The 15,059-nt window shown below is 41.0% G+C and overlaps 1 protein-coding gene across 4 annotated transcripts in view; it reads left to right on the forward strand.

Annotated features, from left to right (window-relative positions):
- The window catches only part of SLC39A10 (solute carrier family 39 member 10), a 52,937-nt gene that overhangs the window by 31,513 nt on the left and 6,365 nt on the right, over positions 1-15,059 (forward strand). For all 4 annotated transcript variants that reach the window (XM_037398547.1, XM_037398546.1, XM_037398548.1 and 1 more), the window contains exons 3-8: positions 535-736; positions 6,391-6,560; positions 7,676-7,894; positions 9,281-9,401; positions 11,270-11,638; positions 13,441-13,521. In XM_037398547.1, coding sequence (XP_037254444.1) covers positions 535-736; positions 6,391-6,560; positions 7,676-7,894; positions 9,281-9,401; positions 11,270-11,638; positions 13,441-13,521 — 1,162 coding nt within the window. The remainder of the gene's footprint in view (positions 1-534; positions 737-6,390; positions 6,561-7,675; positions 7,895-9,280; positions 9,402-11,269; positions 11,639-13,440; positions 13,522-15,059) is intronic.

The raw sequence follows: 15,059 nt of genomic DNA on the forward strand, positions 1-15,059 counted from the left end.
TTTCTGCCAGGACCATAGATAGACTTCCCCTTCCGCCCTATAGTTACCTGCAGAAGCAGGACAGTTTGGTACCATGGCTTTTAGCTAGAAGTCAGGATAGGAAAGGATGGAGTGAGTGCCGAGTTTGAGGTTTTCAGTGAATTAAAACGTGAAGCTGCAAGCACAGAAGGTTGGCTGGTAAAGAAGTGTTAGAAAACCTATTTTGGCTGTGTGTTCTTCCGCTCCTTTCCTGTTGCTCTTTCTTCATTGCTTGTATTCTGTGATGGTAAAGAATATATAAACTAATTTTCATTGACATTTATCAAAAATTATATAGGCGTTTGGAGACTTGAGTTTGCTGGGCAGATACTTTTACTGTCTCTTCCCCCTCATAAACCACCTGGATCAGTTTAGACATGTTTTAGTACTGGTGGGATGTTGTGGGCCAGATTTTCTCTTTTGTGTTCTTAAATTGTATGCTAAATTTTCCATAACTGTAGTTTTTAATGAAATAGTTGCTTTCGTATTTAATTTGTTTGTACAATTTGCTTGCAGTGTTTAAACGTTACCCAGCTGCTAAGGCACTATGGCCTGGAAACCAGCTCTCCAATCTCTCCTGAATTGTTTATATACATGTGCCCTGCGTTGCTGTACCAGATTGAGAGGCGGCTTTGTATTGTACATTATGATGAGCTTGAAGATTTTATGAAAAGTAAAAATGCGTCAATGGAAAATAAAGATAAAACAGGTGCATCAGGTAGGTGTGCAACATCTAAAGCCTTCAAAATTATTTTGCATTGTAAATATTAACTTCAAAGTTTGAAATGTCATACAACTTAGCATTGACTAGAGTAAATGAATAGTTGAAGTGTCGTGTGTTAGAAGAAATTTGAGACAGCATGCTACTTCAAGTCAGGAGACAGAGTATCCTGTTTGCAGCTATAATAGCTTCTCCTGTGTAACCATGGCTCAGGGAGCCATACCTTTCTTTCTTGTACCTTTTAATCCTTTTCCATTATTTTCACTTTTTATTTAATGTTTGCTTATTTTTATTTCTTTTTTTTTTTTTTTTGGTGTTCTGTCATTGAGGCCTAATGTCCTGGCATTGGGCCGGTGGTCCAGGCATGTTGGCCTGGTTTATTCCCACATACCTGAGGAGGTTGGACTCTCTTGCAGGGACAGAACCTTTGGAGCTAGAAGGACCTCTAAGGAGCAAGTCCCACCTGCAGTCTGGATTATTTCCATCATTTAAAATATGTCTTTCTCTTGGTATGACTGAGGCAGTCCACGTGTTTATCTCAAAGGTGCAAAGTTGCAGTGTTACTTTGGCACAGATTTTCTTAATAAATTTTACCTGGATGTATTCATTCAGGAATAGAGAACAGCACTGTCATCATGGCTCATTCACTGGAAAACAAGATTTCAGGTGCTACCATTTTTGTATTGTAGCAGTGATGCAAATTTGTAGATATAACATCCAGAGTGTTTTCTGAACTTAGGAAATAAGGAGACTTAAGCAAGATACAAGAGCACTTAAATTGCTGTTTCTCACAACACTTCTCTTAGTTCTGATTTCCAGTGTCAGTTATTCTATACTACTCCTCTCTTAAGCATACAAGAAGTATTCAATCAAAATCCTCTGTTGGCAGTTTTAATTTTTTGTGTGTGTGCCTAGAGTAAAAATCAGTAGAGATTTTTTTTTTTCTTCTTACCATAGTTCTAAGCTGAAATATTTTTACTCTTGTTAAAGCAGTTACTTTAAGGGCAGCATCCATTGTTGTGATTTCATGATGAGTATACTTTTAAAATATATGGTTACTACTGCTATCTGTCATAAATTATAATGGAACTGTTGACAGATGTTTAGCTGTGGTGAAATATTAAAAATCTAAAAAATATTGGGTACAGTGTCCATGTTTTAAAAATATTGCTAATTGTGACTATTGATTAGGACATAGGTTCTTAATTAGCATCATTAGATATAGTTTTAAGTGACTGGACTACATTCTCATAGATCAACATCTGTTGGAATAAACATATTGCTGGTAATTTTTCTTAACAATGCTGGAGTCATTAAAATAATTAACTTGTTACACATAAGTCTCCTATAGTGACACAGCTGCTATCTTGTTAACTGTTAAAAGGTATCTGTAAATGGAATATATCGTGTGTTTTATATGGCAGCAGTTTGTTTTGTGGGGTAGTCTCATTGTACTAAGAGCTGACCCCTGCCTTATTACCAAGAGGATTTGCCAACTTCTGCCAATTAAAATGTTGAAACCATGTACAAAACCGCCATGTCGCACATGCTTTGAACCAGTTTAATTAGAAGTTTCTACAGATGAGTGATTCTTTTTAAAAGAATTTTCTTTTCTTGTAATGAGTAAGGGAGCTGATGAATAACTCAGCTTGAAGACCTTCAACATTTTAAGAGAGTTAATTTGCAAAAGTAGTGAAGCTTATTGTGAGCATTTAACATGTTTCACAGCATCTAATACCTTGAATATAAGTAAAGTATTTGCCAGTTAATTGTAAAAAAATTGGGTTTTAACTTACTGATTTGGCTCTGAAAACAAACAGTAACCTCTAAACTGGATCAGCTTGATGAGGTGATGGTAGCAGTTTCCTGGATACTGTTGTATTGACTGCAGTGGGACTTCAGTTGATGTAATAATCATTTTCCCTTCTTAAGTAAGGAAGTAAATCACAAAATAAGAAATCATAACTGGTATGTGGGGATTGTGGGAGGTGTAGGACAATTGTCAGTCATAGAGTAACTTAACCTGCAGGTTGTAGGATTTTACTAAAATGAGAATGTCTGCTTATCCAGGCAAATGTAAACATTTTTAGATAGAAATATTTGCCAAATCAGGAGGATGCAGACATTTTTAAACACTGGCTTTCTGTGGTTTTCTTTGGTTTTAATTAAAGCTTTCAACTTCCAACAGAACTTACAGACTAGTGCCGCTTCTATTCATCAATACTAACCTGTAAGGTTTCTGTGAGTTCTGACAGTGCAGTTCTCTAAAGCGATGTAATTTAATTAACCGATGACTAAAAACGTGCGAAGCTGTGTTGGGTTTTCTTTCTATAACATCCTCTAATAGAGGATTTTCAAGGGCTTATACACACAGCTGAGCTTTCACAGTGTGCCTGTTGGAAGGGGTGGCATCGTTACCGTTGAGGGCTCCTAAACAACTTACCTTGAGAAGAAAGGCACCCCCCCTACTAGGAGTCAAGCTAACAGAAATGGTACAACAGCAAGCGATTTTCTTTAAACATGGAGATCAGTTAGAGCTGTTGATCAAAAGTGTTTCAGATCAGATTTGTCTTGTAAATCTGCCTGTGCAGATGCCAGAGTTCCCTGGAGCTTCCCGCGCCCGACCCCAGGAAGGCTTTGCTTTGGTGGAGCCTTTCTGTTAGCCTGCGCTCCCGTTACAGCCCGCAGTGCCCGAGCCGCCCGCAGCCTGCCAGGTGCCTGCTGCAGCAGCTCTCTTTTGTTTGCCACCCACTGTCTGAACAGAGGTCCCTTACTGAAGAAATTGTTTGGTCACCTCCCTCTTGGTTTTTCCACAGAAATATTTTATAAGCCAGTGCATAATAACTTCACCTCATTGACCAGGCTTTATACAGTATCCCTAGGAGCGTTACACACCAGGATCTTGAATAATTCAAGAGCTCTTGCAGTGTTCATACTATTTGCATATGAGTTCCACTTCCATAATATTTTAGTGTTTTGAACACTGCAGTTCAATGAAGTCCTTCAATAAAATTCTGTGTCAGAATTTTGTCATACCTCTTCCTCAGCAGTCCTTTTGGTAAGAGTATGTGTACATATATGTAATTGTGGGGTCTTGCACAGCTTTTGTATATAGTAAGTGTTTTGTCATTGACTTGACAGCAACCTTTTGCTGATAATTTGGGTTCCATGGCGTTTTTTAAGAGTTTAAACAGAGGCAGAAGCTGGCAACCAAGATCTGAGAGATGCACAGACTCCGTACGCTAGGTCTCATGTACCTCATCTTAATCATGGTGCCACGTTTAGATGCTGTATCATTCCTAAGAGTATGTAAGCCCTTCAGAGAGGCGTTTGCCAAATCTATGCTAGGATATATGAAACCTAAGCTAGTTTGAATAATCTCTATTTGTCTCCATGTAAGGCTGTTGCTCATCTAACCTGGCATTTAATGTCATGATGTCTGTGTCCAGGTTGGAGATCCAGTGTCCTGCCAGATGACTGTGTAATTTTTATTTGGGCTACTTGTGCATGCATGCACGATACAGTATTGAATTACAAGTCCATGTATGGTGTTTCTTTCAGCAGAGCCTGTAAATCCAGCGTCTGTGATTGAAGCGCGCTGGGGATGAACCCAGGCTACGTAGTAGTGGTAGTTTGGTCGGCAGGGTCCTGCTCCCACTCTAGACCTGCTTTTATATTCTCATTTTCCAGTCTCTGTTCTTTTAGTTCCCATCTGATGGCAGCCTTTGCCTTTTTTACCAGCTTTCCCTTTTCCCCTTGATGTCAGTATGCGTTTCGGTGCATGCCGCATGCTTTCTAAAGCTTTTTCCCATCAGGTTTTCCTGGTGGATATGCTCTTGGACCCTTTGCATTTGAATTGGATGGTTTCCATTTCTGCACTGTCGTGGAACGACAGCTACAGACTGTGTAAGGGTGAATGTCCCAAAATAAAATTTTAACTGGCAGATATTGTAAGTTTTGGTGCTGAGCCGCCAGGCCTGCAGCAGCCGCAGGTCCACTGGCAGTCTTGTCACATCTGATTTGTAGCATTTTTGGTACAGACAGAATTCACGGGACATTTGACTGCTAAATTACAAGATTCATGGAGCAGCTACAACATCCTCACTCCTCCTGTCTCCTCTCCTTCCCCCCCATTTCCCAGGACATTTTCCCCCCTGCATCAAAGGCGAGTGGACCCTCATAGATGTAAAGAGAAATCAGATTATGCACTGAAGCATGGAGATGCTAATGATTTTAAATCAGGAATTGTTAATTTTAATGGCAGTTGCCAAACTGTGTAGACATTTTTGATTAAAAATGAAGCAAGGAAAAAGCCTGGGAAAAACCTGAAGTGTTTAGGCTAAAACTTTAAAACAGGGGTCCTCAAACCTTTATCCAGGGGGCCGGCGCGGATGCAGTGGCAGGCAGTCATCTGCGGCTGCTTGGTTTCCCCCCCCCCAACCCCCGGTGGGGGGGGGGTTCTGTAAATACGGGCGGGCGGATTGAGGACCCTGGGGGGCCGTATCGGGCCCATGGGCCGTAGTTTGAGGACCCCTGCTTTCAAATAAAGGGGATGGGGGCAGCGGGGGGAGTTCAGATTGAGGAAATGATGTTCATGAAAGTTCTCGGCCCAAACAGTTAATGTTTATAAAATAGAAGCACCAACTAACTATTCCTGTCTTTGGGACTGTGAACCTTTTGAACTGTATTGTTGGAATTATCAGTTTTTACTTACTGGTCTTTGACTTCTGTGATGGGAAGAAACAAGGGAAGTGATAGAGAAGTAGAGATAGAGGGGAAGAAAACGCAACAGTTTTTAATTCGTAGCCTTACTGGTGACTTGGAAAAGCAGAAGAAAAAATATTTTTATTAGGTGAGATGCTGACTGGAAGCGCCATGTTGTTTTGCTCGTAAGATCTGTTTCTTGTGTAATTTCTTCTTTTCCGTATCATACAGGGATTTGCACATCTTCCCTTATTAACAGGATTATCTTGAGTGTACCATATCCCATTATCACTTTTTCATCTAATGACAACAGTAGAAGTTCTCAGAAAAAAGAGATACTGCTTTTTGTTGGTAGCAAGTTGCTTTCAGCTCTTCAAGCTCTTATTATAGCACTTGACTTTCAAAATTTCTCTGTCAAAGGTTGTCTTACTTCTCGTGAATAAAAATGTGTTTCAAAGCGCCAGGTGAAAAGAATGATGCCTAACCGAGCATGTTGCTTCTGACAAAGGAGGGGCAATATTGATTTCAGGAAATTTTGCATCAGAATTGTGTAAAAACCAAATGTTAAATATTAACTTAGTGCTTGCAGAGCCCTAGTTAAGTACCAGAGATGTTTTTGTTCCAACATGGAATCTTTTGCTTTTTGTGTTTCATCAAGGGCTACAGAGCTAAGCCTGGAACTCAGAGTCAGGAAGAATTGCTGGTTTTAGCTGATTGCCTTCTGATGTCCTTCACTATATTCCACTGTACTCTGAACCAGCCTCTGTGTTTTTTGTTGTGGACTTCAGTACTGCTTTCCTATTTTTCAGCACTTTTGAATGAACAATGACACAACTTGAGTTAAAGGAAGGTCACCTTCTTAAGAGATAGCTGAAAGTCATTTATCAGTCTTAAAAGTTTTACAGGTATTGTTCTGATAACCTTTCTGTGTTCATTTCTTCCCACAGCCTGGTTTTGTGGTATCATCTCTATCACCGTCATTAGCCTGCTTTCCTTGCTAGGTGTGATCTTGATTCCCATCATTAACCAATGGTGCTTCAAATTTCTTCTAACTTTCTTGGTAGCTCTGGCTGTAGGAACAATGAGTGGAGATGCACTACTCCATCTGTTGCCACATGTAAGTACAGTCTCTTTACCTTTTATTCTTAACTGTAATTTCATGGAGTATAGAATTTTCAAAGAACTGTTTGACAAGTATCAACAAATAAATGTTCAGTGATGCAGAGGTATCTTGACTTGAATATGAGGGGCATCCCAAAACAGAGTCTTGAGACTTTCTGTTAACTAAAAGAAAGGAAATGTGTGTTTCTGAAAGGAAAAGGAAAAAAGAAGTTGCGTATTCATAGTTTAACGTCTGTCACAGTATTTTAAAACACCTAATGAGACCAACAAGAGTATTTTAAAGTTAGCAGTATTATTGTCCTGTGTCCACTGGTACTTGTGTCCGTACCACTTAGAACTAGGTCAGAAGGCTTAACCTTTGTGGTTACTAGCTTTTGGGGAGAAAGTAACCTCTAACTTACTGAATCGAGATACTATCCAAGTTCCTAGGAAGGTAAGCAGTTTTTAATTTGTGATGGTGTACCATAATTTTTAGAAGGGGAAATGTTTCCTAAAATTTTGTTAACCTTGATTCTTTCATCAAACAGACTGATGTTTACAGGTTTTCTTTGTGTAAATTTTAATACAAATCTTTGTTCATGCTGTTTTGGTTTTTTGAATATTTCAGATCAGAATTGAGGTTGTAATTGACTGTAATAGTTTTAAAAAATCATGAGTTTTAAAAAAAACATGAGGTTTGGTTGCTAACGGGAGTATAGGATGGTAATTCCTTGTGACGTTTCTGAGTGTTAGTCTCATTATCTTCAGCATTATGACAGAAAAAAGCTGAAGCTAGATTATCTCACACACACACACACCCCGCCAAAATTTCCCAGAAGAATGTTTTTTTATTTGTTAAGGTAATGAATAGTCTTAATGAAAAATATCTACGGTAAATTGTGTTTGTAGTAAACAAACAAACAAACAAACAGAAGAAAACCCCTAAAAAACCCCACCACAAACCAAACTACAAGACCAAACAAATCCCCCCCCCAAATGAACCCACAACCCAACTTTTCAAGTCTTTCTACGCTGCATTCCTGGCAGGGGTACCTGTTGTTTCTTCTGAGCTTGGAGCCATTTCAGTCTCCTGATTGCACCATGCTGTGTTGTTATTTTCTCACCCAATAGTCCCATGGAGGCCACAACCACAGTCACCACCATGGCCAAGGTCATGTTCATGAACATAAGCGTTCTCATCGACATGCCCACGGACACGGAGCACGGGCTGAAGGCTTTCTAGAAGAGAATGATCCAGTGCTGAAAGGTCTTGTGGCACTCGGAGGCATTTATGTTTTGTTCATCATTGAGCACTGTATAAGAATGTACAAGCATTACAATAAACAAAAGGTACGCACTAAAACTGCATGCTATTTTAAAATGTGTCCCTGAAGTTACCTTCTGAGCGCTGAGGGGTTGGCTGTGGGAAGAGGCATCATTCTGTGACTGTGAGCAGTGCCGCTGCTCTGCGTTCTGTTTGGTTTTTGAGGAAACCCTTTTCTAGAAGGGCTTGCCTCTCTTAACAAGGTCATTTGGTAAGTCAGAGTAGAGATCTGACAGGGGAGGGAGCAGCTTTTTGGCCAGCTGTATTTGGAGGTATCTTGGTAAAAGAGATTACAGCTCTTTCTCTAAAGCACCATGATTTTTTTCAAAAGCGTGAAAGGCTGTATGTAAGAAAGAACTGGTAATAGAGCCAGACAATTGTCAGACAATTTTCAAGAAATTTAACTGTACTGTTAGTTAATGATGTCAGTGCAACAGAGGTATTCAGGTTTTCCACAGGAGAAAATACTAAAATTTGCAGACCTCCTGCTTTCTGTAAATTGCCAGACAAATGTAAACTCGTCTCCCTGAAAACGGTTGGATTTTGAGGGCTGGGAGCATGCTGTATTCATGGTGGTGGCATAAAAGGAGAGCGAGTGCCTCGGGAGAGGGGGCACGGGATAGAAATTCAAGCTGCCGAAGAGACATATGCTTTCAACAGTCAATATAAATCCACTCTTGACTGTTGCCTCCGTCATTTGACTTTGAGGAGAAAATGATGTTGGTGAAAGCGAAAGCGGCTTCTCCCCAAATGAGGGTGGAAAACACTAAAGTTCTCTGTTTCCGCATCAGACTTGCAGCCTCAGCTGGGCAGGCAGCAGCAGATTTTCGGTGTTGGGGGAGGCATTTCTTAGACCTTTTGATAAAGAGATAAAAGCTGTCACACTGGCCATATCTTCTTTGAGATTGATTAAGTAATTAAATCCCTTAGGCTGCTTTCGCAGATCTGCGATCTCTGTTGTACAGGCTGCAGACAGGAAAGTGGCGTGCTTTTCTCTAAAGGAAAATACAAGGAAGTCATAGGAGTATAAAAAAAAAATTAAAAGTAGAACAAAATAGAGGAGCCATTCTTGCTGCATGCTTGCTTTCTTGACCAAAATAAGCAAATACAGTAACTGCACAGATGTGTTTCTGGCTGTTGGCGCAATCCATGTCATAATGTGCTGCCACTGGAGCGAAGCAGCGCCAGGGTGAGAGCGAGGGCCTGTGGTAGGTGGCGACCAGTTTCCACTGGGATAGGCATCCTTGGTGAACCTTAAAAAGCTTAATATTCTGTAGTCACATGCTTCTGTTAGATGTATTAAGAGAGAGCAACTTAGTCTACTTTGAAGAGGTTTTTGGACGGTATTTCAGTGTCTTTTATTTCCATCGGTGTCCCCTCACAAACCAGATGTTACCTGTTTGCTGTTGCAGAGTAAGCAGAAATGGTGCAAGAAAAAGCAGACTGAAGAGTCACCAATTGGAAGGAAACTTTCTGATCACAAATTAAATAACAGACCAGATGCTGACTGGCTTCAGCTCAAACCCCTTGCAGGTAGGCATTTATTTTCGGAATTTTCTCTGATTATGAGATTCAAAGTAATGGCATGTTACCTATGGCATGTAGCGTGTAACCTCTTGTACAGTTTTGCTGCTATTATGCAAATAATTGTTAATAAGACTTAATAGGCTTTCCCTATTAAAACTTTTTTTTTTTATTTTGTTTTCCTTAGATCTGAGCGCACTCAGAACACTTCCTAATATGCCATAGAAATGGTTCTCAGACTTCTGAAGCAGTCAGGTTTTGGGTGGCTTGGTTCTTTGGTTGCTTTTTTTTTTTTTATTTCTTTGGGTTTTGGGGTGTTTTTTCGTTAAGCTGTGGCTGACTAGCTCAGCCCTGGCAAAGCTTAGATCAAAACTGAACACACACTACCTGAAATTCCAGCCTCTGGCCAGTTATGAGAAGGCTAAACAAAATGAAATTTCTTTCCATAAATATAACCAAGAGTCCTGAATATTCCTCAGATATCCAAAATGACTTGCATGTATGTTCCTCCGTGACAGTCCGAGTGCGCGCGCAGTGCGTACCCTGAGGGAACGCCACATCACCCTTCTCAAGGGGGCGAGGGGAGGGGAGGCCCTTTGCTTCATAAAATTCCCTCTCTGTTGCCTGCATGGCTGCTGAACTAATCTGTTGATGAAGAATCCGTAGGCATAAACAAATGCAATTTTGTTAATTGGGATGGTTTGTAGAAGGGAGAGTTAGGGCTGTAGCCTTCTCCACTCAAACAACTGAAAATGGGATTTGGGGCAGTGGCACAGAAGGCGGGAAGGCTTCCAGCGGTGAGGGTGGTGGCACATCTCTTTGAAATGGCTTCCTCTTTTAACGGGCAATCAGGGGAATTTTGCTGCTGCTAACATGGAGCCCGCCCCGGTGCTCTAACACGGCCCCCCTGAAAGGGCACTCTGCCGGGCAGTACAGGAACCCAGTGCTGGATTTGAATGTTGACCTGCAGTGCCACTGCCGCTGACCTGAATGGCCGTTCCGTTTCTTTTTAAACAGCTTCCAAGTGGTGTTTAAGAGCTTGTTTACCTAGACCTCTTTGCTGCTTCGGTACTCTGTGCCTGGGTTTTAATTCCACTTACTGTTTGCTTGGTTTTGACTCTGGAATGTATTTGTTGAATTACTGTGAGCTAATAACTTCATTGGCCAGAACCGGGTATTTTTCTGCCACTGATTTTGCTTCCTGGAGTGTAGATTGCCAGTTTCATTTATTTATTAATACTTCAGTAATATTAGTGGACTTGCGTGTCTTCTGCACTGTTTTCACTTTGTGTTTCTTTGTCAAAATGGCTTGGACTGCTAGCAGGGCAGTGAGCTCACTGTGACACACGTGTCCGACACAAAGCTGCACACAATGCAGAAACTATTTGAAGATCAGTTGTATCGGTGGCAGACCCTGGTACGCCTCAGGGAAGGTGACGCTGTGACCCGTATGGGCGTGCATCGAGAGCAGCCAGTTAAGGTTCCCCGAGCCACTGTGGTTCCACCTGCAGCACATAAGACATTTTTATCATTCTGGCAACTGTCCTTTTCAATGTTGAACCATAAATTTTGTCAGTAGCGAAAATACAGATGCAAGCCAAGGTCGGGCTACGACTGACGTTGTGTGCTGTGGATACAGTGCCGTTGCCTTGTAGTAGAGACTTCTATATGCTGGACGTGCAAATTAATGAAAAAATGGGGCAGTGAGAGAGTTATTTCTTTGGCTGAACATTGACAGCAAGTTTACTAGATTGGGATGTGTTAAAATACTCTTTCTGCTTTTGCAAAGCAGTTAAATTCTCAGCTGCATGATGCGGTGGTGGCTGGTGATGCAGTAAGGATTAATGCAGTGTCTCTCTCAACCGGCTTCGATGCAGGAGCAGATGACTCTGTTTTATCTGAAGATCGACTCAATGAAACTGAACTGACTGATTTAGACGGACAGCTGGAATCCCCTCCCAAAAACTTCTTGTCTGTCGAAGAGGACAACAATATGCACCATTCTCACAACGACGTTTCACGTGCTGCTCAAGAGCGTGACCTTCACGATTCAGAGTACGACAGCCATGGCGAAGATAAAATGATAGCTAGAAAACACAGTCACCACTGGCATCACAAACATTCCCATCATTCCCATGGCCACTGTCATTCTGGAAAAGACCTGAAAGATACTGGCATAGCTAATATTGCTTGGATGGTAATTATGGGAGATGGCATTCACAACTTTAGTGATGGCTTAGCAATCGGTAAGCAAAAGCACTGAGTGTTTCTCAACACTTTCTTCTTACCTTTAGTAACTTCGGTAATATTTTACTTGGCAGTGATCACGGGTAAGGCTTCCAGCTACCTCCTGTGGTTACTGGCATGGTTTACTCTCCTTGGGAGCACAAATGAAAAGGCCATCGGTCGTAGTAGTCTTCCCCTTGTTAATAGGCTGTGACTGTGGCCACCGAGGTTACTGTATGGGTAGCAGTGCCAGCAGCAATCTGCCAGCTCACGAGAGGTGCAGGCAAACCTCCGTATGAGCCACGGAGCCTGTGCAATGCACGTCTGCTCTCTGGGTCCTAGTATTTGCCTTTGAGTAACGACAAAGTGCCTTTCAGTCTTAGTTATAATACTATTACTATTTCTGTTATTATTTATGCATAGAGTTATAAGGTATTTGTAAATAATAAATGTACTATGAGTCAGGTTACCGAAATAATAAGAGTACTACTTAGGACAATTTAATTTTTGGTTGAGCAAAGTATTGTTTCGGCTTATGGTCAGTATAGATTTATTTCTAGCCAAATGTAGAAGAAATTGAAGTACCAAACAGATTTCATTAGATTTATTAAATCACCTTTGGTTCACATAGCCCTCTAAATGTGATTCGAACTGTAAAAGATGTGAATTTGAATATATGCCATAAGCCGTCCAAGTGATGGTGAGAGTGCTGAAGTGTACCCTTCTAATTTCTTACTGAAGTAGCTCCTAGGAGTGGAGCACACAGGGTTCTGAACTACTAGCAGAAGGAACGTACCCATTCTGAAGGATGGGGGATAAGCTACTTACGTAGGGTCTAGAGTTAACAGTGCAATCTACTACAGTTTCTCCACTTTCTGCGGACAATTTCTAAAGAAACTAAACTCCATAAAAATTAACATTGTGCTTCATTTTCACATTAAACAGGTAAGACATTTAGACAGTGGCTTCTAAGGCCAAAAAGGATCACTGCGCCATCTGTTGAGAGCTTCACTGTATTGACACTCCATTTCTAAATATTCCTGTGTCAAGCCCAAACAGCTGATTCTTTGGGAAAATGTAGGTTTTAGAAAAGCATGTTCGTCTTTTTAATATATCACCTTATGAGGAATCCAGAGGAAAGTTAAATTTCCTCTCTGTCTTCAGATTGTGTCTTCTCTTTCTGCTTTATTTTGCCTGTTCTGACTGCTCACTGTAGGCTCTTCTTGTGCCTCTCTCTGCTACAGTACAGAAACTTAATACCAGTTTTCTCATCTCAGAATTATTTAAGGTATGATCTTAAAGTTGATAAAATTAAATTAGCTTATGGAAAAGTTACTGAAAGAGGTTTATGCCGATGTTTTTCTCCTCGTTATTTTCCAAGTCTGGCTTATTAATGTTGCTGATATGCGCTCTCCAAATAAGCATAAAGGAAATAGAGAGGTTACGGGTTAGACAGTAGTTTGGAATTCCAGCCTGGAAAGGAGAGAGCTAGGCTGCTGCTCATGTGCATTCTTAACTGTCCTGATGTACTTGAGAGTTCGTAAAAGTAGTGCTGTTTATTAGTTTGTTGCCTTTTATGTCTTTGTTTTGCTCAGTTGTGTTCTCCTCTCCCAGGATTTGTTTTTCAGGTAAACCAAGAAATAAAGTATGCAGTAGTAATGCACATCCAAGATATTTCCAGTATTTTCAGTTTATACACAGACAGGACACGGATGTAATGAAAAGTGTTAGAGTGTGCATTCTAACAGAAGGCTGTCATCTCTGGAAAGTCTGTTGATAATAGTAAAATATCATTCAAATTTTCTTTTTTCCTTTCCTCTAGGAGCAGCTTTTAGTGCTGGACTGACAGGAGGAATTAGTACATCTATAGCAGTATTTTGTCATGAGCTTCCCCATGAATTAGGTAACTAATTCTGTAATCTCAATGTGTTCAGTGTCTTCATCTGTACAAAATATTTATCTGAAAGCTGCTGTGGTACTCATCCTGATAAGCACAATGCAATGCAGATGCTGCAAGGGTGGCCAGAACTTCAGAAAGTAACAGCAGTATTGCCTCGGACTACATAATGAGAACATTAATACAGGATTATATTGGCCGGTACCTAGTTACAGCAGTTCTGTGAAGCTTTTTGAATATGGTTTTAAAAAAGTTTTTAGGAGCATACAGTTTACATTTTGGTGTTATACCTCTGCATTTTACAGAGGGTGTTTCACATGAGACTGTGTGGCATTTCCTTGAACAGAGTCAAGTCATTAAGTAAACACGAGCTTCCCTAAGTAAAATTCTTCATGGAGGTCTTCGGAAGATGCTTTATGCCAGTCGTTGCCGAGTCCCGCAGGTGTGGATGACAATTTAGGGTACAGCCCGTAGGCGTTGTTGCCAGTGCCAGTGATCCTTGCCCCCACACTGCACCACCTCTTCTTGGGGTTGGCTAACCGTGATGAAACCTCTTGTTTTCCTGGGAGCCGTAAGGCACACGGCATGAGGTGTTAGTGCACCCTGGGACTTACAAAAGAGCACCTGGAGGGAGGAGCTGTGTCTTCTTTGCCAGTAACATGAAACTGTGCTAGCTGGAACTGTGTATGTACTCACAGCTCGCTTAGCTGACGAGCTGCTAGTTCTGATGGAGCAAAAGTAAGGTAAAACAGGTAAAAAAAAAGCCTTGGAGATGATGAGCGAAAGCATTTTATATAGGCAGATACTAAGTATAAGGTAAGTCCTGGGCACCAATGGGACGTAGTACAGCAGAGGTTCGTGGTTTGCCAAGGGTGCTGTACACTCACTAGGTAAGAGGAGCTGTGCAGTACAGAAAGGATTGCAGTATACATTGGCGTGCTTATAACTTGCTAGGTTAACATGAGTAGATTAACCTTGTGTAAGGGAATAGTTCGCTGTCCATATTTTTAATGTTGATTCTAGGTTTTGATTCTAGATCGAGCAATCAATTTCTAGCATATTGGACATGGGAATACTGTATTAATTGCCCTCAGGACTGCAGCTCATTTTCTGCTCCTCATATTTACAAGAGTTCAGTCTGAAGGGAGTAAAACTATCTGGGCTGATGACAAGATGAAAATTTAGATCTTTATAGAACGTCTGCCTCTATCAGGACCTTCAGCAGAGCTGTCCTGAATTAAAAATAGAACAGGTTAACCTGGCATGTCTTAAACCAGAGACCTGACTCGGCATGGACATGAAGTCATTCTTTCTGAATGTAACTCTTCCTTGCCTAGTGCTCTGTTTCTCAAATTCATTGTCACCTTCCGTGGGGACTGATGCACGCTGTCCTCCTTTTGAATTTGCAGAACGAGGCGTATATAGCTAAGAGGAATTTTCACAGGTGTTGACTGAAACTAAGCCTCTGTGTTTATGTGCCATGAAGAGCTTCTGTGAAGTCTGTAGGCACAGATGGATTCTGTGGGAGGACCAGATCTAGACTC

The sequence above is a fragment of the Falco rusticolus genome, chromosome 8, assembly GCF_015220075.1.
Source record: "Falco rusticolus isolate bFalRus1 chromosome 8, bFalRus1.pri, whole genome shotgun sequence".
Lineage (NCBI taxonomy): Eukaryota > Metazoa > Chordata > Aves > Falconiformes > Falconidae > Falco > Falco rusticolus.